Source organism: Lepisosteus platostomus, chromosome 26 (assembly GCF_059453375.1).
Source record: "Lepisosteus platostomus isolate fLepPlt1 chromosome 26, fLepPlt1.hap1, whole genome shotgun sequence".
Lineage (NCBI taxonomy): Eukaryota > Metazoa > Chordata > Actinopteri > Semionotiformes > Lepisosteidae > Lepisosteus > Lepisosteus platostomus.
The window spans coordinates 7226064-7249804 of record NC_142636.1 but is presented as its reverse complement, the minus strand read 5'-3'; the positions used below and the strand labels follow the sequence as shown (position 1 = coordinate 7249804).

The 23741-nt window shown below is 52.4% G+C and overlaps 1 protein-coding gene across 1 annotated transcript in view; it reads right to left on the bottom strand.

The window, feature by feature from the left end:
• dennd4b (DENN/MADD domain containing 4B) overlaps positions 1-23741 on the bottom strand; it is a 51829-nt gene that overhangs the window by 13747 nt on the left and 14341 nt on the right. The window contains exons 2-16 of the mRNA XM_088621370.1: positions 20559-20876; positions 19240-19492; positions 17836-17905; positions 16387-16556; positions 14550-14791; positions 11425-11491; positions 10332-10390; positions 7650-7794; positions 6580-6755; positions 5339-5439; positions 4787-5002; positions 3872-4017; positions 2905-3038; positions 1963-2077; positions 924-1130 (exon numbers count right to left, since the gene is read on the bottom strand). Of these exons, the coding sequence (XP_088477496.1) occupies positions 924-1130; positions 1963-2077; positions 2905-3038; positions 3872-4017; positions 4787-5002; positions 5339-5439; positions 6580-6755; positions 7650-7794; positions 10332-10390; positions 11425-11491; positions 14550-14791; positions 16387-16556; positions 17836-17905; positions 19240-19492; positions 20559-20854 (2397 nt within the window). The 5' untranslated portion in view covers positions 20855-20876. The remainder of the gene's footprint in view (positions 1-923; positions 1131-1962; positions 2078-2904; positions 3039-3871; positions 4018-4786; positions 5003-5338; positions 5440-6579; positions 6756-7649; positions 7795-10331; positions 10391-11424; positions 11492-14549; positions 14792-16386; positions 16557-17835; positions 17906-19239; positions 19493-20558; positions 20877-23741) is intronic.

Genomic DNA, 23741 nt, shown 5'->3' with positions numbered 1-23741 from the left:
GATATTGACGTCGGAGGTTCCAGCCCACGGCAGTAAATTTGGGACGGGCTTCACCCAGGAGGCCCCCCTTGACGGGGCCCGAGAGGGGCAGCTCCTAGTGGAAGCAGCAGCGCCTCCTTCTGCCTGTGCAGTGCAGAGGTCGCTGGGAGGCAACGCTGCCAATAAGGAGGCTAATATGAAAAATCCTCAAATATCCGAAGTACAGCACCTTTCTACAGTACAGTGTCCCTGTCACTATACTGGGGCATGAGGACCCACACAGACTGCAGGGTAAGCGCCTCCTACTGGTCCACTAACACCTCTTCCAGCAGCAGCCTCATTTTTTCCCAGGAGTCTCCCCTCCAGGTACTGGGCAGGCTCACACCTGCTGAGCTCCAGTGGGGCTGCCAGCTGGGAGCTGCAGGGTGATGGAGCTGCTGACTGGTTTACTTCATGCATCAGATCTGGCATGATCAGGCCTTAAAGGATTCATGTGTGTGGGGAGCGGACTGGAGCATCATCCAGGTGGGGGATACACACTGGTAGGGGTGGAGGGGATCCCCATGACCTGTAAAGAGCTTTGAGTGGAGTGTCTGGAAAAGTGCTACAGAAGTGTGAGACTTATTATTAGATGAGGACACAGACCCGCTAAGCCAGGGGTCCCGACCCTAATCCAGTGTGTCTGCGGGGTCTCCAGGTCTCTTTAAAGCATTAGCACCTGAAGAGCTCAGACATGCTTTGAAGTTGAAAACCCCACAATCTCGCTCCTCAGCCTCGTCATCCTCTCCTGGCCTAATCCAGTCTGTCCATCCCTCAGTGGCGAAACTGCTCGGGAAACAGACTGTTTTTTCGTGTCAGGGAGAAGTACGATTCTTGGTGCACCGGCGCCGCCCACTGGTCAAGGTCAGAAATGCAGTCTTCCACAACTGAGAGGGAGAACTCGCCTCGTCGGGCAGCACCACCTTCCTGGTCTCCATGTGCTTCAGCACCTCGTAGGCCGTCTGCAGCGCCCGCACCTTGGCGCTCTCCGCCCGGACGAAGGTGGGCAGGTAGATGAACCACAGGCCGTAGCAGTGGCCCAGCAGGCACTTAGACCACATCTCGGGCACAGAGGCGTACTTCTGTGCCCGCTTCTGTGCCAGCTTGATCTCCTGAAAAACAGAGCGTGGAGAGAAACCCCCTTCAGGCTGCTTCCTGTCACAGCCATCGGGACTGCGGCTGCAACTCGTCTTGACCAGTCTACCGATCAGCCTGGGATCAGATCCCTCAGGAAATGGGGTATCTATTCCATATCGATATCTACCCCCAGGCAATGTGCTTACTGCTCCCAGGAAATTCAGGGATGAATCGGATACATTCCAGGGCTTAAGGGAACCTCCTGGACAGACAGACTTAAGGACCTGAACGTTCTCAGTCCTGAACAGGGGAGACGACAGGGTATTCAAAAGGAATCAAAAGTATTCAAAATCCTCAAAGTCATCAACAAACTCAACATCCCTCTTCAGGAAGAGCAGGGAATGAGGAGCCAGAGGTCACAAGTGGCCAGTACAATAAATACCAAGAACACGTCTTTACACAAAGGGTAGTGGGAGTGTGGAACAAGCTAAACAGTCGATGAAGCTGGTTTCTTTCAAGCAGCTGGGTGAGATCTAGCTCAAACAGGCTTTGATGGCCTCCTCGTGTGTGTCACTGTTCTGATGATGTTATAACTGGAATAAACCCTACACCTCTCCTGTCACACTGACCACAACAATTAAGTCATCAGCACACAGCTGCTGCTGCACCTGGCTGACCATAATGTGAAGAAATTAAAAGGGGTTGTACAGGCCTAGTAAGTAAACCAGTGTAATTTTCTACTGCCGGCTATATTTCTGGGGTTCCCAGTTCAGGTCTCAGGGTGCCTCCATGGGGGTGTGTCAGATGGGAGGTGCCTCCATGGGGGGTGTCAGCTGGGAGGCGTGTCCAAGCAGCAGCGAGTGGTACCTGCTTAGTGCGCCGAGGGGCGGGGCTGCTGGGGGCACTCTCCTTAGCCTGGACTCTCAGCAGATCCTGCGGCCTATCAAAGAGCTCCGCCTTCAGGGAGGGGAACGTCTCGTAGCTGCAGAGACACGCCCACATGGGAGGGGCAAAATAAACAGATGTCAGCATTTCACACCTCTGCCCCAGAATTCCCTTCGTCTGGACCCTGTTACAGTTCTCCTGTGCGTTGCATCCCTGCTACCTTCTTCTCCCTCTCTCCCATCTGAACAGCAAACCCCTGCATTTCTCCGCTCTACATTTCAGTGTGGAATTAACCTTTCCTTATTCCTTTAAAAATGGGTAGAGACCAGAATCTAATTAAACAAAATGGGACACCACCTTTGGAAGGCACTGTAGTTGCTTCAAGACATAAATCCAATTCCAATTAATTAAATCCACAGGTCCCAATTGACCTCTGAGTTAATCCCACTGTAAAGCTCCCCGGAATCTGCCGGTAGTGCCAAGCGACATTCTCTGCAGCCTCTTCCAAAACCCCTGATTCTACACTGAGCCTGTCCTACGCTGGGGACAGGGACTGCCCACTGTCTGGAATGAAGAGAGGCGTACGTGAAATGCAAAGAGAAAAGGCAGAAACGTGTCATCAATATCAATACGTCTGACTTGATGCTTCCAAAGTGACTTCCATAGGTTACGATTTAGTGACACACAAATGCACACATGTTGGGGGGGCATTTATACAGGTGCGTTTGCTGGAGCATTCTGGGTACGGTGTCTGCACCTGGATAAAAACCCTTCGCCCCCATTCAGGGCTCAGGAGGGTTGACCACACTGCAGCAACGGTCATCTTGCTGTTATTTATACACGGGTCACTGGCGTATGAGAGAGAAGGAGAGGAGAGCGTTGCCCGGGTCAGATGGCCGTGGCCCCGCCTGGATGCCACCCTACCTGTAGGGGGCAGGACACTCGGTGCCCTCAGGCCCCTGGGGCTCCTCGGGGGGCATGATGAAGACCGTGTGCTCCCCGCTGTGCCTCTCGTCCAGGTCGATCAGCCGGACCTCCTCCGGCCGCTCCACGTCCACCTGCGTCAGGGACACGTGGGGTGTTAATGCCCTCCAACATCGCCCCCTACTGGTACACCCCCGCCAATGCAGCACGATCAAAGTGAGGGAGAAGAGAGACTGGGAGTGGGTTATGGGCTCCAGAGTCCTTCCTGCTACTCCAGGGCTTTACTGCTGTACGTCACTCAGGCCCCTTTCCCACACAGACCACAGGGCTCAAGTGCAAACTATGTGGAAGTGCACTGGAAAGAGGCACTTTTTTACCCAAAGAGCTGTGGGAGCATGGAGCAAGATATCCAGTTATACTGTCAAAGCTGATACACCTTGCATATTATTAAAAAAAGAGCTCAGCATATTAATTCTTGTTCTTTATGTTTACAAACCTGACTCTAAATGAGAAACAAAGCAATAACAAATATTTAATAAGTTAGAGATATAAATCCCATGCCTTCTGAACAGGTTTGCAACTAGACGTCACAAGGGGAAACGGGGTGGAAGAGTTGGTGCACGAATCTGAGAACAGGGGGCGCTGTTTTGCACAGAGAGTTGTGGGAGTGTGGAACGAGCTACCCAGTCATGCTGTTAAAGCCCAAATCATGGCTCCTTTAAAAAGAAAGGATGGATCCCTAGATCGATTACCTACAAACTACCACATGGGCCAGACCGGCTGAATGACCTCCTGTCCTTTGTAACGTTTCTGCTGAAGACGGGAAAGAGAGGGAGGAAAAGAGGAGGCTGGAAGAGCTCAGAGTTTCCCTCTAAAGCCACCGGGAACAGAACTCCAGAGATTTACAAGAAGAGAATGGGCCGGGGTGAGAGGGGGAGGGGGGAGAGCGAGAGAGGGGAACAGCCACCTTCTGCACACACTCGTCGAAGAACTCCAGGCAGGCGTGGCGGTCGCTGACGAAGGAACACTCCTCGATGAACTGGGTGAACATCTGAGTGCGGGTCAGCTGGATGTAGAACTTCTGCTGGGCCCGGTCCCGGGACTTCAGGAACCCTGCAAGGAGAGTCCGGGTAAGCGTTCTTCTCCAGGCCTCGGGATCAGAGCTGGAGATTATCTCCGTCACTCCGCCAAGCTCTTTACTTACGGGGAAGGGAGTATGAGGAGAGTCACCCTGCATCTAGAACGAATAACTTAGCGCACCCTCCTGGATGAAACAGGAGTACGATCAAAAGATAAATCACCTGCAGTACAGCAGCACTGTGGTTAGTGTTACTGCTTCAGAGCTCTTGGAAGGCTCTGTGTGGAGTCTGCGTGTTCTCAGGTCTGGGTGGGTCTACTCCAGGTGCTCCGGTTTCCTCCCACAGTGTAAAGAAACTCTGTCCAGGTTAACTGGGATCTCTCTATTCTCTTTGAGTGCATGTCTGCCTTACAATGAACTGGTCTCTGGTCACCTAGCTCATTATTAGATCAGGTCCTGGAAATGGTAGGATAGATCATATTTGTTTCAGATACAAGGTGCCTAAACTTGAGTGGCAACTGCAAATGGACATGGTATTAAAAAGATAATAATTAGGCTAGGTTAACTGATGGCTTAAGTTGGAATGGTCTTCCTGTAAGTGACACAGACAAGGCCGGGCAGGGGGCAGTGGTGGGCGGCAGAAGGCATTGGGCAGCGGTGGGCAGCAGTGGGCTGTGAGCAGGGGGCAACAGTGGGCAGCGAGCAGCAGTGGGCAGTGGGCAGAGGGCTGTGAGCAGAGGGCAGGGGGCAGTAGCGGGCAGTGGGCAGCAGTGGGCAGCAGTGGGCAGCAGCGGGCAGGCGCACCGTGCAGGTTGAAGAGGCTGCTGCAGTCCGTGGTCCTCTCGGAGGGGGCCTGGGTGATGGGCAGCAGGAAGGCCCGGTAGCCCCGCAGCAGGCAGCTCATGAAGCGCAGGAAGGCCTCCTGGATCTCCAGCTCCAGCTGCTTCTGCCGCCTGTAGATCACGTCATAGTCGGTCAGCAGGAACTCCAGCGTGGCCTCCTCCTGGCCAGGGCTGCAGACTGGGGGGGGGGGGAGAGAGTCTGCGATGAGTGCTGGCCGTACAAGTCACGCCCTCCCCACCTCCCAAAAACACTCAGGAACCCTGGAGCCCGGCAGCAGAAATCACTTCCCCTCGTTTACATTCTTCAACCTGCCACTCGATTCATTTTCTAACAGACTCAAACCCTTACAATCTAATGCTGGTGTCACACTGCACGACTTTTCCTAGGATTTTCGGTTGTAGCCTTCATTTACATTGGACAGCATGCAGAGGAGATGGGCTATCCCTTAAGCCAGAGAGGGAGAGGCCCTGATGTAGGTGCCCATGAAAAGCTCCGAGTCCTGAAGGCACTCACTCTTCTCCAGCTGCTGATGCAGGCTGCTCAGAGAAGCCAGCAGGATCTTGCAGTGCTTGCGGGGCAGAGACCTCCAGGACAGGGGCTTCTTATCCTCTGATCTACAACAGATGAACAGCAATCACGCTGGGGAAACTGGAGGAGAGGAGCTGCACTCAACCCATTAAACGTGCTGGGACTCTTTCTCTGACGTTCCAAGGACAACGTGGCTGGGCAGTGTGTTCCATGCCCCCACCACCCTTAGTGTAAAGGAAAGCCTCCCGAAGGGTTTCAGTCCAGACATTGGAAATTACCGGTCTCACCTTGGTCACATCACGAGCCACCTGGGTGAGGCCAGCCAGCAGGAGAGCCAATACAAAAGGATTTGAATCCTATTTGAAATAAGGCAGGTTATTGGAACAAACTACCCAGCCATCCAGAAATGGCTTAGATGAGATTCTGGAAGAAATGACTTTTTACCGTTGGAAGTAACCAAGTTTACATGTACGTCCTTTCAGAGGGAAACTGCAGTCCCACTTTCTCAAACCAGTAACAAAATAAATTCATTGATGATATTAAAAAATTGGGACATATTTCAGATTGAGCACAAAATCGTGAACTCTGTGAAGGTACTGTAAGTGGCCTTGGTGTCACAAACCCCTGGTCTCTCCACAGGAGAGAGGGAGAGTTTCTGTGGAGTCGAGAGTCTGTGAATCGTGACGTGACACAGCCCTTCCTGCTCACTAGTCACGGTCATGACTAGTGTAACGTGATGTACAAGCGAATACGTGCCGGTAGTGCAACAGACACTTCACCACAGAAATGTTCCAACGGGATCTTCATCCAGAGTTAACAAGTAAGGAGTATTTGTCAGCTAAACAGTCTGGAGATTGAGAGCATTATTTCTGTTGGATTAAAAGAGGTGTTTACAGTGTAAGAAGGCCACAATACGTCAGGTCTTGTTGCCTCATTCTGAATGACAGAATGTGGCGCTGTGCAAGCCTGGAAATACCAGTTATTCTGTGATGTACATTGGAGGTTTTTACAAGTCACTGTGTCCATTTTACTCTTAGTGTGGTCTGAAACGCCCTCATCATCTAACCCCAAAATATAACAGCACCGTCGCAGTTCCCCTTCAAACCAGGCCGATGCCCCTGTACCCCCGCTGTGTTACTGGTGTGATTCCAGCGGATTCCCAGGAGCCCGGGAAACTACCGACAGGAAACAGGAAACCGTTCAAACCCCCCCCCCCCCCCACGCACTGGAAGATGGTGTTGGTGTCCAGGTCCACACAGATGACGTCGGCCGGGGGGTCGTAGAGATCAAAGTAGCTGGAGTGGACGCCCACGATGAAGGGCATGGGGGCGCACAGCACGTCGGCCATCCGCAGCGGGCACAGAGGGATGTAGGGGCACTGCCAGCGCAGGGGGAAGGTCATCTGCAGGCGCACGGAGAGGAGAGGGTCAGAGGCGGGCAGGCGCCCGCAGGCCCCAGCCCCCCTCTCGGTCACCACTGCCCGCCGGGAGTGGACAGGGGAAGGCCAGACGCATACGTCCAGGACCCGCAGTCCACACCCCTTCTCAGCCCTGTCAAAGTGTTATTCCCAAACCTCTCTCCTTGAAAGCTGGTCCTCTGTGCCCCTTTACGGAAGAGGAGATTGCAGTGGGGTTGTTAAAAAAAAGTCTTCAAACTTGGCAACAACAACAAATTGATCTCGGGTTAGTGGCCATAGTTGAGCCTGTCACAATTTCCACCCCTCCCCAAACAGGTTATTTTTTTTAGTCAACCTGTTTGCCTTGTAGATAAAGAATCATTCCTCACAGACAACTGGGTTAAAATCGCAAAAAGATTTAAGAGAAATTTGATTTTTTAAAATACAAAAAAAATCAGGATCATTGATTACTGTGGGGAGGGATCACTCATATGGATGGGGTAAAGACCAGTCCTTGTCATCTTCAGATACGCTTGAAAAGACTGGGGCACTTTATCCCTGTTCTATTACAGTTTCAAGCATCAACAGTAAACTCTCCACCCCACGTCTTGCAGAGTTTTTTTCATCCATTCTGGCTCAACTCTGACTGTGTGAGAGAGCTCCTGATCTGCAGTGAGCCCAATTTTACAATCGATATCTATACATCATAATGAAATCGCTTAAAAACTTGATTTCACCTTTAAACTGGGGGGGGGTGCCCGATAAGAGAGAGGGGTCACCCGATCTAAGAAAAATGTGGCATCCCATGGGCCAGCGCGAGCGTGTGTGGGAGCGAGCGTTCTGCGCGCCCCCCGGGGGCGGGTCGTGGCGGCGCGGGCGCGGGCACGGCGCGGCACTCACGGACACCAGCGCCTCGCTCACGGAGGTGAGCACGTCGGGCCGCAGGGAGTGCAGCAGCAGCTTGTGCTCCGTCAGCACCGCCAGCAGGAGCGTGGCCGCGTTCTCCGGGCCCAGGTTCTGGAGCAGCTTCAGGAAGCTGGCGCCGCTGTGGGGGCACAGGGACAAACGCACGCAAGCTGACCGCCGGGCAGGAGACCGTTAAAGGCTCTGCCAAATTCACGGACCTGCCCGCGTCTTTCCTGCGTAAATTAATTCAACGGGGCGACCTTCTCCAGCCCGCTGCGTCGCTGCCGCGCCAACAGCGACCGAGTCCGAGCCCGACCAGGGCAGGAGCCTGAAACCAGGCGCACAGAACCGGCAGCAGCTGCCGCACCGTCCTCGGCACGGGTGCGAGACAGACGCGTAGTCACCCAAACGAACCGGCAGGGACCCGGCCACCTCTGGGCCTCACAGATTCGCGTTTTATTGCTACAAAACTGAAAATGTAAACGTCGTAAAATATGAAGTTTATATATATATATCAAAGCCAAAGAGCTTGGTAGGGCCTTCCAAATCAGACTGGAGGTTTTAAACAAAGACGCTTGGACCATCTTAACAGTTTAATAATGTTATGCAGAATAAAAAAAACATTCTGCATTGTCTTTCTTTCACTTAAAAAACGGCGCAACTGTGGGCGACTCTTTTCTCTGTATCCTGTGGCCTGTCTCTGAACAGGGCCTGGCTCCGCAACAGTCTGCCAGTTCACCTGGTGGAACAACCTCTCCTGTCTCCCCCTGATCAGCTGCTCTGGGGGGGTGAAGTGGATCCCCATCTGTGTGTTAAGTGCTTTTTGATTGCCTGACGCCCCAATAAACTTCGGCCCAGGGAGGCTGAGAATTAAAACGGAAAAGCTGTCGAGGTCAAGCTACCAGGTGACGTTTACAGTCACTGGCCCACTACTTGATTGGCTTCACTCCGAGACCTGATTCGATCTCCTGCTCTCGTATCGGTACAAGGCATCTACAGCCTCATGGCCACATTTTCACCAGCTGTTGCTCCATCGCACTGCAGCAGCAGGGCCTAGCCAGGGCCGGATTTGGGGGTTCGTAGGCCCTGGGCACTTGCACTCCGAAATGTGCAAAAAGAGGGATGAATGACAATTCAATGACGTTGATGCACTTTCGTTCAGGTAGGGGAGCTGCATCAGCAGGTGGGGGCTGCAAAGGAACAAGTAAAGGTTTATTCCAGGCTGAGAAGAGAAGAAAGGAAACAACGTTTCGGCTGTGCAGCCTGCTTGGGTTGTGAACTCCACACACCTAAAGAAGGCCCCAGAGCGGAAACGTTTCCTTTCTTCTCTTTTCAACAAAACCTTTTACTTGTTCCTTATGATGCACTTGAAACTATTCTAATGCTAAACCCCCTGATTGATGGAGTGAGTCGAGCCACCATCACTTCCACACTGCTAGTGTCTAGAGCAGCGTCCGATTATTGATCTGGAGCACCTCAAGCCGATCGCCAGCGTGTTGTTTCAGTCACGGTGCCTCATGGGAAATCCGGCACCTGGCTCAGCCTGACCCTGAGTATCTGAATGACTTTTGAGGCCGTTGCAAGTCTGAAGCCGCATTGAAAGCATCCAGTTCCCAAGCAGACAGCAGGTAGTAGCTGCCATCTTAATGAAGCTGACGAGCTCTTTCAAAGAGGGTTAATTAAAGTTTAAGGGCAAAGAGGCAGCTGGAACAGATGCAGAAACCAGAGGTCCCAGTTACAAAATACACTGGTAATTCTAACCAGGAGGCATCACAAGAGCCCTCAGCAAGGATCATCTGGCTCAATTTGGATAGGAGCAGCTCGGCTGTGTCCCCCTTCCTGCCTCACACTGGGAACGGGCTCCAACATCTAAAACTCTGGCACCCAAACCGGATAATTAATCGGATTCAGGGAAACCAAAAGTGATGAGAATGCAGCACTGGAAAATACTGACGTATCCATCACCAATACAAAAAATTCCTCACGCCAGATTACCGTTTCCATCCAACAAGATCCTTCGAGAGAATGAAACTTTCCCCAGCTCTGACTTACTAAATAGCTATGAAGCACATGAGCAGCCATGCAAGAACGTTTCCTTTTATACCGATTTAATTTTGAATCCAGCACCTTGCACAAGGTTCTTCGATTGGTATACCACTGTCGGTGTATATCGCTCACAATTCCAGACAAATGGATTTCTTTTTCCAGCAAAAAATGCTTCCTCTGCTAGCCATTTAATTTCAGCTGAGAACAATAACATTGAAACTGAACTCGGACAAAAGCTTGGTGTGCACAAAAGCAGTGAGCTCAACCCACGTGAGAGGCTAGCGGCTCTCCCTGCCCCTAAAGGGGGCAATTTAGAAACTCGAATGGAGGAGGAAACTGGAGCACTCAGAGAAAACCCACACAGGAGAGCACGCAAACTCCACACAGATGGTCCCACCCCCAGTAGGATTCAAACTATGGGCCCCAAGAGCTACCGTACAAGGCAACAGCGCTAATCATCACACCACACGATGCTTAAACCCGCCTGGGACATTTCTGCCTTTGCAAGACCAGCTGCGTAACCTCGTCCTGACTCAAAGCGTCTCCTGCGAACAGGGGAGTCGGGTGGTTGCCCGTGCTCAGGAGCAGAGAGAGAGAGAAAGACGAGGAACCTCAACAGCAAAGGCCTACCTCAGGAGCAGCGGAGAGGACACCGGCTGGCACAGCAACAGGTTGTCGTAGGGCGAGAGCTGCAAAGGAGAGAGACCGTCACCGCGGAGGCAGGAGGGCAGGAGGGATGCCCAGGGGCACAGTGCAGAGCGGGCGAAGTAAACCAGGACACTGGCAGCCATTCTGGAGGCCTGGCAGCGGTAATTAAACCACCTCTCACTGCTTCCTGACCTCCATTCTGCTGCTGCCGGAATTCTGCGCGCCTCTCTTAACCCAGAGACACTGCGCTGCTGTGGAGCCAGTCAGAACACATGGGCATCCATCTCCTCTTTAATCACCTTCGCCGAGAGGCTCAGTACAGTACTGCTGTTCTAAAACACCTTAGCCTGCGCGATTCCACTCTCTGAACTCCTGTGGCTCGTTCATTTTTCTAGCAGGTACATTTTTTCATTTTACCTGACCTTTGACCTTTAATTTGACCTTCTAACACAACGGAGCCCGTTTAATGTAGTTACAGCGCCTTGCGGAAGTATTCACTCCCCCTTGGACTTCCTCACATTTTATCATCAGCACAAAGTACTCTATAACGTCGAACTGAAAAAAAAAACCCAGACGTTTTACTAAAATTAATTTAAAATAAAAAACAGAAAATAATTGAATGCATAAATATTCACCCCCTTGCTTTGATACACCTGAATTAGCTCTGAAATAACCAACTCTCTTCTCCACATCACAGAATTACTTGACTGGAGCCCACCTGTGTGCAGTTGAGGGGTTTCACATGATTTTAGGATATTTTGACATTGTAGAGTACTTTGTGTTGTGCGAAAAGTCTCAGTTAAATACATCATGGTTCAATGCTGGAATGCAATAAAATGTGACCAAGGGGGGTGAATACTTTTGCAAAGCAGTGTAGGTGTCTGCTGGTCCGAAGACCGGGGCTGGCAATTACTGACACAGCGCACAGACATTCGGTATTAAAAAACACTCTGCAAAACTCTTTAGCCCAGAGCCTTGGGATGAAACAGGCATTTCAGGCAACTGGCCACCGGGTTTGTGACCAATGGGGGGATCAGGGAGGCGCCCGCAGCAGGTGGGCACACCAGACTCTTACCTGCACCAGGATGCGAGGCCGCTGTGGAGAGGGGAAGGGCACGTTGTGCATGAAGCTGGAGATGTGTCTGTAGTGAAGACAGGTAGAGAAACGTGATCAATTACACAGCCAGTCAGTGACAGGCAGGGTGGGGGTTGAGGAGGGGGGGGGGGGGGGGTCTCTCTTATCTTGTAAATTAGATCAGCACCTTTCTCTGTGATCACTCGGGAGCCTTTCAAACGTGACGAGCCTCAGCAGTGCGGAGGACGACTCGGGCTCGCGATACCTTATTGTTCAAGGAGACACCCAGCAACAGGGTTACAAAAACAGCTGGGCTCAGGTTCTTCATTTCAAAACCCTGCCACTCTAGCCTGCTGAGGTTGAACAGTGAAAGTGTAACGAGGAAGGCTGCTGGAAGAATCTGGGCTGTGGAACCCCTCTGAGGACGAACAGCTGGCTGTCGAGCTCCGCGGCGTCACACAGGAGAGTCAGCACTGATTGGAGGTGAGGCCCGTCCTGCACTGATGTCACTGCCTGACTGCAGGTGCCTGGGAGGTCACTGGCGTCACAGAGCGCCCTGGATGTGTAACCCTCCCTTGCTTTCAGAACTGCTCTCACTAATGTGCTGCCTGAAGTTTAAATGGTGGGAATTTCTGCAGAAGGACAAAACATTAATTCTTTTGTCTGAGCCAACGATGCACAGGCAGTATATCTTCTCCTGGTAGTTTAACTCAGGACCAAAAGTGAGTAACGGTCTGAAGGCCATAGGAGAAAGGAAGCACTTCGCTTTACACAGAGAGTGGCGGGAGTCTGGAACACACAACGCAGCCATTTCATGGCACAGTACTCCGGGATTCTCCGCTCAATAAATCACGAGCAACAAAACGTGCGAGACATATCGAATGCTCAGCTCATGAATGTAAAAAAGTACAGAAGGTGGTGGAGACAGCTGAGGCCGTCACTGGTACACAAATCCCTTCAATGCAGACCATTTTCACCACACGCCGCCTCAGAACAGCAAATAATATCATCGAAGACCAAAACCCTCCTGGGAATGCACTTTTCTCTCTTCTTCCTACTGGAATAATATTTAGAAGTACAGAAGCCCAGTCCTCTAGGTTCAAAGAAAGCTTCTAACTTGCAGCCTTACGACTCCTAAACTCCACCTCTTAAATCCTCCCGCCCCCACTGACACCCCTGTTTTTCACTGAACTCAAAATACTGCCATTACTTGAATTTCACACACAGTTGCTATCTAAATGCTGGTTAAAATGATAGCTGCTCCCCTGTTCCTGTCTCCAAGAATTGAGATGTCATTTGCCAAGGCATTTTCTATGTCAATGTTATAATAATAAGAAGAATTGCTTACACTTAGCGCTTTTCTGGACACTCCACTCAAAGCGCTTTACAGGAAATGGGGATCCCCTCCACCACCACCAGTGTGTATCCCCCACCTGGATGATGGGACGGCAGCCATAGTGCGCCAGAACGCTCCCCACACACCAGTTCTCAGTGGGGAGGAGAGCAGAATAATGAAGCCAATTCACAGAGGGGGATTATTGGGAGGCCATGACTGGTAAGGGCCAATAGGAAATTTGGCCAGGACGCCGGGGTTATACCCCTACTCTTTTCGAGAAACGCCCTGGGATTTTTAATAACCACAGAGAGTCAGGACCTCGGTTTTACATCTCATCCACAGGACGGCGCCTGTTTACAGTATAGTGTCCCCATCACTATACTGGGGCATTAGGACCCACATGGACCGCAGGGTGAGCGCCCCCTGCTGGCCCATTAACACCTCTTCCAGCAGCAGCCTCAGCTTTTTCCCAGAAGTCTCCCATCCAGGTACTGACCAGGCTCACACCCGCTGAGCTCCAGTGGGGCTGCCAGTTGTGAGTTGCAGGGTGATATGGCTGCTGGCAATATGCTGGCGACATACCGGCGTTATGTCATTTGTCATGTGAGGATAAAACACAAGTAGGCATTTCATTGTACTCGGATACGTAACAATAACCTTGAACTTGAACTTGTTCTCCTCTCACTTGTAACCTTCCTTCTGGGTAGTCTGTGTGCAAGACAAGTGGTCTGATGTCACCGTTTCAAAACAAGGATGGGAACTGAAAGCAGAAGTCCTGAGCCGGAGGTCCCCTCCCCTGTCCCGGAGTTTCCTTCTCTCCACGTAGGCGAGGTCAGGCTCCAGGAGGAGCCGTGACGTAAGGATTTCCCTACCGCAGGCACGCAAGGCTTCCAGCAACACGCCGCCCGCCCCGCTCCCCAGCGCCCCTCAGAACCGACAGAGTTCGCTTTCCACGGCGGCCGGTGTGAACCCTCGACATCCCCAGCCAGCGACCCATCCTCATCGCTCCCAGGACTGGGCGGAAACCCCAGGAATCCACAGCGCCCGGACCGTCACACCACCTCCCAGCATGCGCCGCTTCCTGCAGATGCTTCCCAGTGGGCTTTGTCGTCCCGATAAATAAAAAAATTGTAGGCCACTGCCACATTTCCGGAGGGTTCGGGTTGCTTTTTTGGTGGAGAATGGACAAATCGATCTTATTTCACAGTACTGTGAGAGAAAAAGGCCACTAAAGTCATTTTTCTTTGCAAAAATGAATCGGGCCTGAGGAAGAATTTTAACATTGACCTATAAGTACACAATACAGTGACTATTTGGCTTTGCTCACATGCCTTTTCTGGTTAGCAACAGTATAAAAGGATAATTCAAGCATATTAATTGACTTTTTGATATTAATACTACAACGCAGCTCATCTCACACCTTCTGTTTACTTATTTCCTTTTGTCTGTATACAAGGTAAAATTGCTTCTTCAGAAGAACGTTGTCAATCGCAAAGAAGTGTTTGCAGAGAGAAGGACAACCCCTAATATGGAAATTTAGAATGAGATGTGTGAATCTGCTGTATAAAACCCATTGCAATTTACCATCTCGTTGGGAGAGGTCACTCACAGATCCGCAGGACTGTATCCTCCCCATGCGCACGACTAAAGGACTTGACCACACCTGGCCCGAGTGAAGAGTTATAGTAGATTACTGCGGCTTTCCAAAAGGAAGTCTCCAGAACCGTCTCGGAGATTCAACTCGCACGCCCCCGTCTCCTGGGGTGGGGGGGTCCGGAGGGGTACTCACTTCTCCAGCGGCAGGATGTGGGGGCCAGAGATGGAGTAGCGGTAGATGAAGGTGAGAAACTTCTGGAAGACGTCGAAGAAGGGCCAGTGGGAGAGCACGCAGATGCTCTTCTTGACGTGAACCGCGCGGTTGGTGATGGGCCGCCGGTCCACCACGCTGACCAGGCCCAGGCGCGCGCGCTGCTTCTCGGACAGCTGCTCCCGTGGGAACGCCTCGTAGAACTGGATGGCGGCGCCGTACACCTGGGGGGAGGGGGAAGAGGGCGTGACGAGCCGAGCCGCTGAAGTGACGCTCAGTGCTAGCCAAGCTCCCAGCGGGCTCTGCCACAACAGCCTCTGGGGGGCAGCTGGGCTGTAGAACTGCAAGCTGTGTTATTGACTAGCACTGACATTTCCCACAAGGCCCTGCACACTTTCCTGCTGCACAAGAAAGGGGGAGGGGTTATGTTGCCCAGGGCAACAGCAGGCCCCACCCACTTCCTGATTGGCAGGCCAGAGGCAGCGCCTCGGCCTCCTGACTTTACCAGTAGTTGACAACATGGGCGCGTGTTTCAGAGGTCGCTCGCCACACCACCTTCATCACTCTCGTTCCGGGGGGGTTCAGCTCAGCAACCCAGCAACCCGGGGGGGGCAGGCAAAAACCATGGACTTGAAATAATTTGAGCACCACAAGAAACACTATTGCTGCAAACTGCAACAAATTCACATAGCTGGCATTTCACAGAACTGACATGACCTCGGTTATCCTTTATACTGCACAGCAGGGTGGATCCACAGGGGTCTGTCTGCAGGTTGGCAGGGTCTGGAGCAACACAAGCTGCACATCCAGGCCTCCTGCTTGGCACCAGCTTGCAGATGCTGTCTTGTGGGATTCTGCCCCCATTCAGCCACACAGAGCCTGCACAAGCAGGTGCCTCTTCGCTGGTCTCTGAGCCCCTAGATGCCCAACACTGTCCCAGATCACCCCACACAGGCTCAGTGGGGCTCTCTAACAGGGCCTCCGAGATCTGTCCCCTGCCGCCTCTGCAGGAGCAGTACGAGGACGTGGCGTCCTGCTGGATCACTGTCCCAGCAGCCCCGGTCACCGGACAGCCCCGTCCAGGCCATCGCACTCAAGCTCATACCACAATAATAACCGCATGCATCTGCACGACAGAGTCACGCCTGACCCAGCTACACAAAACCCTGACTGCACAAACGTGCAATCACAAAGCACAAAGGCCCTGTCTTCGTAGCAAGCGGAGGAGAATGTGTTTTCTTTCTTGATTTCCCACCCGAATATAAGAATGAACACAACCATTTAAACAAGCAAGATGTGGCAAACGGTCTCCTAACCCTAACTTAAATTTGGCCAGGACACGGGGGTTACACCCCTACTCTTTTCGAGAAACGTCCTGGGATTTTTAATGCCCACAGAGAGTCAGGACCTCGGTTTTACATCTCATCTGAAGGACAGCGCCTGTTTACAGTATAGTGTCCCCATCACTATACTGGAGCATTAGGACCCACACAGACCGCAGGATGAGCGCCCCCTACTGGCCCCACTAACACCTCTTCCAGCAGCAGCCTCAGCTTTCCCAGGAGCCAGGTACTGACCAGGCTCACACCTGCTGAGCTGCCAGCTGGGAGCTGTAGGGTGGTCTTATAGATCTACTTCTGCCCCCCCCCACCCAAACATGTAAATATCGCTGCCTGCGTCCCAGCTGCCTTGTGCGTTTCGTCACACCGATGGTGGAACAAGCGTGGGACCACATTCACCGTATTGTTCACAGAAACGAGGCGCGCCGCCCCCCTCCCCCCACCAGGGGGAGCCGTACGGCGGCCGTGCCAGGGCGCACCTTGTCTCCGGTGGCGCTGGTGAGGACGAAGGTGGAGAAGATGGGCAGCTGGTACTTGGTGTGGAGGGGCCAGCTCTCGACGGTGGCGCCCATGGGCAGGCAGAAGACGGGCACGGAGTCGGGCAGCGGGAAGGCCTCTGTGTCCTCCTCGGGGTAGCGGCTGATCAGGCCTGCGCGGGGGAGGGACACAGCAGCGGGTGAGCGAGGACGCAAGGGCATCCTGGAGAGTCATTCTGATCCTCATCTAGGAACAGGGCGCCACCGGCCTGAAACACACTCCGAGCGCAGTGATCTAATAGGATCATCACACACGGGCAGGTTAAAGGAACTCAATCTCTTTAGTGCTGGACAAAGGAGGGGCATTAGGACCGAACAGACCCGATCGCATGTAAAAGCCCGAAAGATATGGGCAGCGTTCACCCAGTGGACTACATCAGGATTACAAATGAAGCTCGGGATTATTACTTCCGCAAAGGGCAGAAGTAGGAGCCGAGGAGAAGTGCATTCAGAGCGGAAAACTAGAGACAAGGCTTTACACAAAAGGTGGCGGGAGGCTGGAACAAGCTGCCCACCATCGTTGCTGATACACCGAGATCCTGGGTGAGAACGACGGATGAGTCAAATGGCAACGCGCAAGATGTGCCTAGTGGGGCCCTCTAGTTTGTAACTTTTTCTCGTGCCCTGGTGAGCTGAAGCCGTGGAGGAAAAGCTGGGTGGACAGATGCTGTCCTTGTCAGTCAGCGGGCAGAAGATTTCTCCTCCTCCTCTACTGGCGTCATCCCTGACCTCCCCCTGCTCAGGCCATCGCATCACCGCCTGTCTCCCGCCTCTCTAATGTTCACACACCACCTCTTCACCTGTTTGTGTGGCTGCAGGATTTGTAGCCATGGGAGGAGCCATGAAAAACACACAACTCTTGATTCCAAATTCCACACGAAAAGAACGGGTATTGGCAGGTCTTTCTTAAAAAAATCAGAAGTTTGCATTTTAAAACAAGACGATGTAGCGTTTCCAGGCAGGGCATCAGAACTCGGCTACGGTCTGGTGGCGCAGGCGTTAGCCCTGCTGGCTCACAGCACTGGGGCCCTGGGCTGTCTGTGTGGAGTTTGTATGTTTGCCCCCATGTTCAGATGCTTTCGTTTCCTCCCACAGTTCAAACACACGTTGGAGGATTCATTGGCTTCTGGGAAAACTGTCCCTGGTGTGAGTGTGTATGTATCAGTGTGCCCTGTGATGGACTGGTGTCCCATCCAGGGCGTACCCTGCCCTGCGCCTGTTGCTTGCTGGGGTAGACTCCAGCTCCCCCGTGACCCTGTATTGGATGAAGCAGTTAGAAAACAGATGGACAGATGCTTGCTGGTCACATTAAAATCCCGCCATCTTCTGTCCTCTTGCATGTCCAGGGGCGCGACCTGCGGACTGGACTCCCACGGTTCACAGCCGACTCACCTGCTTCGTAGACCAGAGCGTTGGCCTTAGCGACGGCTCTCTTGTAGCACAGGTGCAGCGCTGGGCCGAACTGCAAAAACAACACTGACGTTTCAGCGCCTGTGGCAGGAAAGCCAACCGAACCCACACAGACAAGGGCATAGGTTAAAACAGAGCATTTGTACACAGTGGGCCTTAGACTTGTCCCCATCAGCCAACAGAATGTTGAAACCATAGGCAAACTAAGCCACATTGTTTTAACAACTTTACATGATCCTCAGTAATAGGACTCGCTATCAGAATGCCCCACTGCCCCCACCCTCTTACACATCGATTAGCTTCTCCAGAAAATATCACATGCTTATCTGAGAGCAGTTTCTTTGTTTTGCATGACTTTACGCTCGGATATTTAAAACGGGCTTTTAAAATCTGAAGTCCTAATACGTATCTTTCATACGATGGAATATATTTAAAAGATGCTTCAGTTAACCAATATAAAAAAATAGTTCTTTGTTACTATAGTTACCTGGCTGCCCTTGGGGTAATATCTTAAGGCACCAGTACACCAGACGAACTCTAAACTGTGCTGTGAGCTCATCTGTGGGACCCCGGAGGGGAGCTCAGAACACAAGACCACTCGGTTAAGGGTTCGAATCTCAGGTTTGATATTGCTGTCATAAGTAAGACATGTGGCCTCACAAACTGCTCTATTCATTTATACTGGGTGGGTCTTCAGGTTGTAAATGAGAATGTTTTCTCTGCACAGATTAAATGAATGAAACACAGGGGTGTGGGGTGCCGTGTATAGGGTACCGAGGATAGTGTTTAGTGTGCAGGGTGTAACGTATAGTGTATAGTGTGCAAGGTGTAGTGTGTAATCTATAGTGTACAGTGTAGAGGGTGCAGGGTGTAGGATGCAGGATGCAGGGTGCAGGGTGCAGTGTAGAGGGTGGAGTATGCAGGGTGCAGTGTAGAGGGTGCAGGGTGTAGGATGCAGGGTGCAGTGTAGAGGGTGGAGGATGCAGGGTGCAAGATGCAGGGTGCAGTGTAGAGGGTGCAGGGTGCAGTGTAGAGGGTGCAGGGTGTAGGATGCAGTGTAGAGGGTAGAGGGTGCAGGGTGCAGGGTGCAGGGTGCAGTGTAGGGGGTGTAGGATGCAGGGTGCAGTGTAGAGGGTGCAGGGTGTAGCATGCAGGGTGCAGTGTAGAGGGTGGAGGATGCAGGGTGCAAGATGCAGTGTGCAGTGTAGAGGGTGCAGTGTGCAGTGTAGAGGGTGCAGGGTGTAGGATGCAGGGTGCAGGGTGCAGTGTAGAGGGTGCAGGATGCAGTGTAGAGGGTGCAGTGTAGAGGTTGCAGGGTGGAGGGTGCAAGATAGTGACCGGCTGGCTCCTGCTCGTACTGTGCCAGGGCGTGCTGGCTGGTCTCACCATGCCCGTGTTGAGGTTCTTGTCCACCTTGCAGAAGGTGTGGGGCGCGCTCTCGCCCTTGCTGGGCATGATGAGGGAGATGTCGGTGACGCCCAGCGTGTGGAGGGCCTGCGAGTCAGGCGCCCGGCGGTAGGTGAGGAAGGTGCGATGGGTGCCCGGGCCCCCCGAGCTCAGGTTGGCGGAGCGGCTGTAGGGCGTGGTCTCGATGACGTGCCACCCCGTCTTCGCCGCCTCCTTCCCCTCGTACAGCACCCTGCGCCAACCAGCGGGCAGACAGTGAGGAGACACAGGCGCTGCAGGCCAAGCCGTGCCCGCTACAGTGCGGAGAGGACCCACTGCTGCCCTCTGGCTCTGCAAGCACCCCTTTCCTAAAAGAGAGGGCATCGGCTCTGCAGCGCCAACAGAGCTCTCTGGTCATTTACCACCACAATACGGAGAACAACACTTTGCTCATAATGCTTATAACGTTAGTCAGCTACTGTCCTGTGAAAAGTAGGCAGCCTAGAGCAATGAAGTTTAGTTTACATTCCAAAGGGCACCAAGACCTTGTACTGCTGGGTGACACTGTAGCATGGCCTCCCCCCATAGGGGGCAGGGACTGTGGACACAGCGAGGTCAAGGGCCCCATCTCTATGAGCTGCCGGGAAGCAAATTTCACTGCTTCACAGTGCCCAGCCTCCACAGCGAGGCGGTTACACCATCACAGCACAGTCCTCCGGCCCGCTCTGCCTGAAGACTCCCGGAAGCTTTCCCATAGTGTCCACTTCTGGAATACTGAGCCCCGAACTTTAAAAACCAGCGACCGACACAAAGCACGCTGGGGGCAGTGCAGGAGCAGCCTGAATCCAGACATTGCCATCTGTTGCACGACGTCTTTTCCTGCCCCACAGCAGCCAGTTGACCGCCAATTACAATTAATGAGTAACTGAATCATTTCATTAAGGAGCCTGCTGAGAACACATTCAATTAAGAAACGTGTTGGGCATCCAGTCATTCAGAGACTGGAGACTACAGATGGCAGAAAGTGCCTCTGTCAAGTGCGACAATGAACTTTCCACATCTGTGTTCAAGACAGCTAACCAGATTGGCACAAAAAAGGCACAGCATAGATAGATGAGACTTTATTGATCCCGAAGGGAAATCGATTCTGGGAGTTTACAGGCAGAGCAGGGCAGAGGACTATGCATCAGGCCTGTGACTTATTGCTGCAACGGTATAATGAATCAATCTCAAACATCTGATTGGTTCGCTCTGCAATTCCGAAGCGAGTCTGGATCAGATTTTGCCCCTGCAGTGCCCGGCTGTGCCCCCCCACTCACCCCAGCTCCAGGATGGGCGCCTTGTCGTGCCCTCTCTTGTAGCAGAGGAACATGTGGGGGTTGTTGATGAAGCCGGCGCTGAGCTCGGCCGGATGCCCGCCCTGGGTCTTCTCGATGCAGGTGAAGCCCTCGGGCACTTCCTCGCCCAGCGCGCGGGCGATCACCGCCAGCTCGGTCACGGGCAGCACGGGGCGGGACGCCCGCTGCTGCCCCTCCTCGTCCAGGGGGGCCGAGCTGCCCGTCAGCCCCGCCACCACGAAATAGTCCACCAACTGCGGGCATTTCTCCTCTGTCATGCCTCCTGTGTGCCCGCTGCTCCTGCAACACAGGAAAGGGGCACTGAAAACGGGCACCCTCTGCACCGTGCCAGTGGGGCTCCCGGCAAACGGCATCTCTGCCCTCTCCTGGTCCTGGAGGGCCTGGCTGCCAGCAGGTTGGTATTCCAGCTCCCTCCTGGATCAGCCGGAGCTCTTCCCACTTCCTCCACCTCCGCAGGACCTAGAAAACCCGGGTCCACCCCCCACCTTTCTGGAAGGAGGAAACAGCAAGTACGGAGCTTCCCTGGGTCATAAAACCACACCGCTCTGAGGAAGCCAGGCCTGAGCCCTCCAGATAACAGGCACGAGGGTTCGGTGCAGAGGACGGCTGTGAAATGCGAAATTCACACACAACCAAGTCCATCCCTATACTGACATACTGTAGAATATACTACAGTACTGTAATTTAGGGCGGAGTGGTGGCTCTGTGGCTCAGGATCTGCGCCTGTGGCTGGAAGGTTGCCGGTTCAAATCCCGCAGCCGGCAGAGGAATCCTACTCCGTTGGGCCCCTGAGCAAGGCCCTGAACCCCAACTGCTCCAGGGGCGCTGTAAAATGGCTGACCCTGCGCTCTGACCCCCAGCTTCTCTCCCTGTCTGTGTGTCTCATGGAGAGCAAGCTGGGGTATGCAAAAAGACAAATTCCTAATGCAAGAAATTGTAAAGGGTTAATAAAGTGCTGTTATATACAGTAGCTTGCATGGATGAGATGTAATAACCGTCCCTTACGTGATAATTAAATCACTAATGCACTGGCTTTAAGTTCATTTAAATAACACTGACTAAAGGAAACAGCAGTGAACCCTGTTAAGGGTTAACAGTTAGGCCCTCCAGAGCTGTCTCACTGTTCTGTACACTCCTGGCAGGCCAGGATTCCTCAAGGTCTCTCGAGTGGAGGTGTAACTCCTGTGTCCTACCTGTGATTAGCAACATGAAACGAACAGGGTCTTAGCTGATTAGGGTCTTGGTTAATTGCCCAAGGCTGACCTAACAGCTAACGTTCTGACCTTGTTTATATGGTAAGAAACTGCTACTGACCAATCCTAACTGTTTGTTTCTGTATAAGCGTTTCGCTCATCTTCAAGAATAGAAGCTCAGGAAAGTGAGCGAGAGACGAGGTTAACCTCTTAACTTCATCTGTCCTCGTTTCTTCATTGCAATACAAAAACTCTCCGACTTGATTCACCGGGTGGTTTACTGAGAAAAGGGTCTAACAGCAGTCATCACTAACTGACAGCAATCCGCTGACATTTACAGAAAGAATCTCTTCTCAGCCTCCGCGGTTATCACGCCACGCAGGAATGAAAAGGGCGATAAATCACAGAACCAGACGCGCGCGCCAGGGTCCAGAAACGAGCCCGGTTTGAGATGCAGACGCTGGAAGTGTGTACTTGGGAAAAGGGCAGTGAAGCCTCGCTCACTGGCAGGAGTCGTCTCGTATCCCTCGAATGCTGCACCACAGATCTGAAAACTGCTTAAGCTTCGGTTCCGCTTTCATCTTACTTTGCTCTTCATTAGTCCAAACACCCATCGGCCAGACCGAATCGCTGTACTACTACACAGTATTTCCACTGCTATTTATCTCACACACACAAAAACCTCAAGAGTTCATTTCTCCTCTTTGTTTCACAGCGACATCTCCAGTCCCAGTTCTGGAAGACTGGGAAGTTGGTAGGTTTTCTCTCAATTCTTCAGCTAAATCCGTTAAGTACTTGCTTAGCGAGAACAATTTAACAGCATTTCAGGCACTCAAGCCCTGCAGGACTGAAAACTGCTTTCCAAGAGGATCTGAGGAACACTCCTGAAGTTCCAGCCCAGTTAAGAGTCACTGTCAAGACTAGATGTAAGCTAGCATCTTTATAATTAAAGCAGAGTTGATTGTGAGGCTATAATTCTCCAACTCCCAGTTTCAACCAGCTCATTTCATACGACTGTTCCACTTTTTCACAGCTCCGCTGTCTCCTCCCACATATTCACCTCTCCACTCCAAGAGGAAAACAAGACAGCTCTGAAGACAGCCCAGCCATTCTGTTTTGACAAAACGTTCATATATTGAGCGCACAGGAACTGACTCTACTGCCCATAACCATAGGCTAAAGCCAAAGCAGGAAGCGCTCTCCAGCATCATGCTTCCTGTCTGCGCGCTCATCAAGAACTTCCCAGGAAACAATAGGGCAGGCAGAATGGTTCCCCTGGGGAGAACCTGCAGGAATGAACAATAGACTGAGGAGGAAGTGAACACAGACCCCTGCCATGTCAAACAGTGGAAACTGTGTAGTCTTTTCCACAAATCTCCAGAACAGAGCTGCCAATGATGTAAACATTCTGTCTGCTAGTGAAAGGGGGGTGGGCTCACATTCACCTATTGATATAATACCTGGACTTTCTTGTCACATTTAAGAGGATTTGATTGTTTCCCTGATTTATAAATGGAAGCTGGGACTGCCACTTGGAAAGCTACAGAGAGAGGACCCACTGCGTCACACAGCATGCGCCTAGAGTGACCACATGTCCGTCCCTCTGTCCAGCATCTCGAGTATCCCACGCAGGTAGGACCAGGGGGCACAGTGGGGGCAGGCTCATACTTCCCAGCTACAAGCTGCAGTGCTCGTGTCCCGTGCCACCATAAGGAACTGTCTGTGAATCCTCCCATTGGATTTTTCTAATTAGTCCTGTGTGCAACCAAAGGGGCTGGGCGAGACCTGCAGGACATCACCACTGATAGACAGCTCAGCGTCTCACAGCGTAGGAAAACGACAGGAAGTCACCCAGGGGGATTATGGGAGATGTAGTTCTCAGAGGTAGTGCAAGCTACCTCAGCCAGCTAGGTTATACGCGCAAGAATAAAGCTCTATTACCGTCCACTAG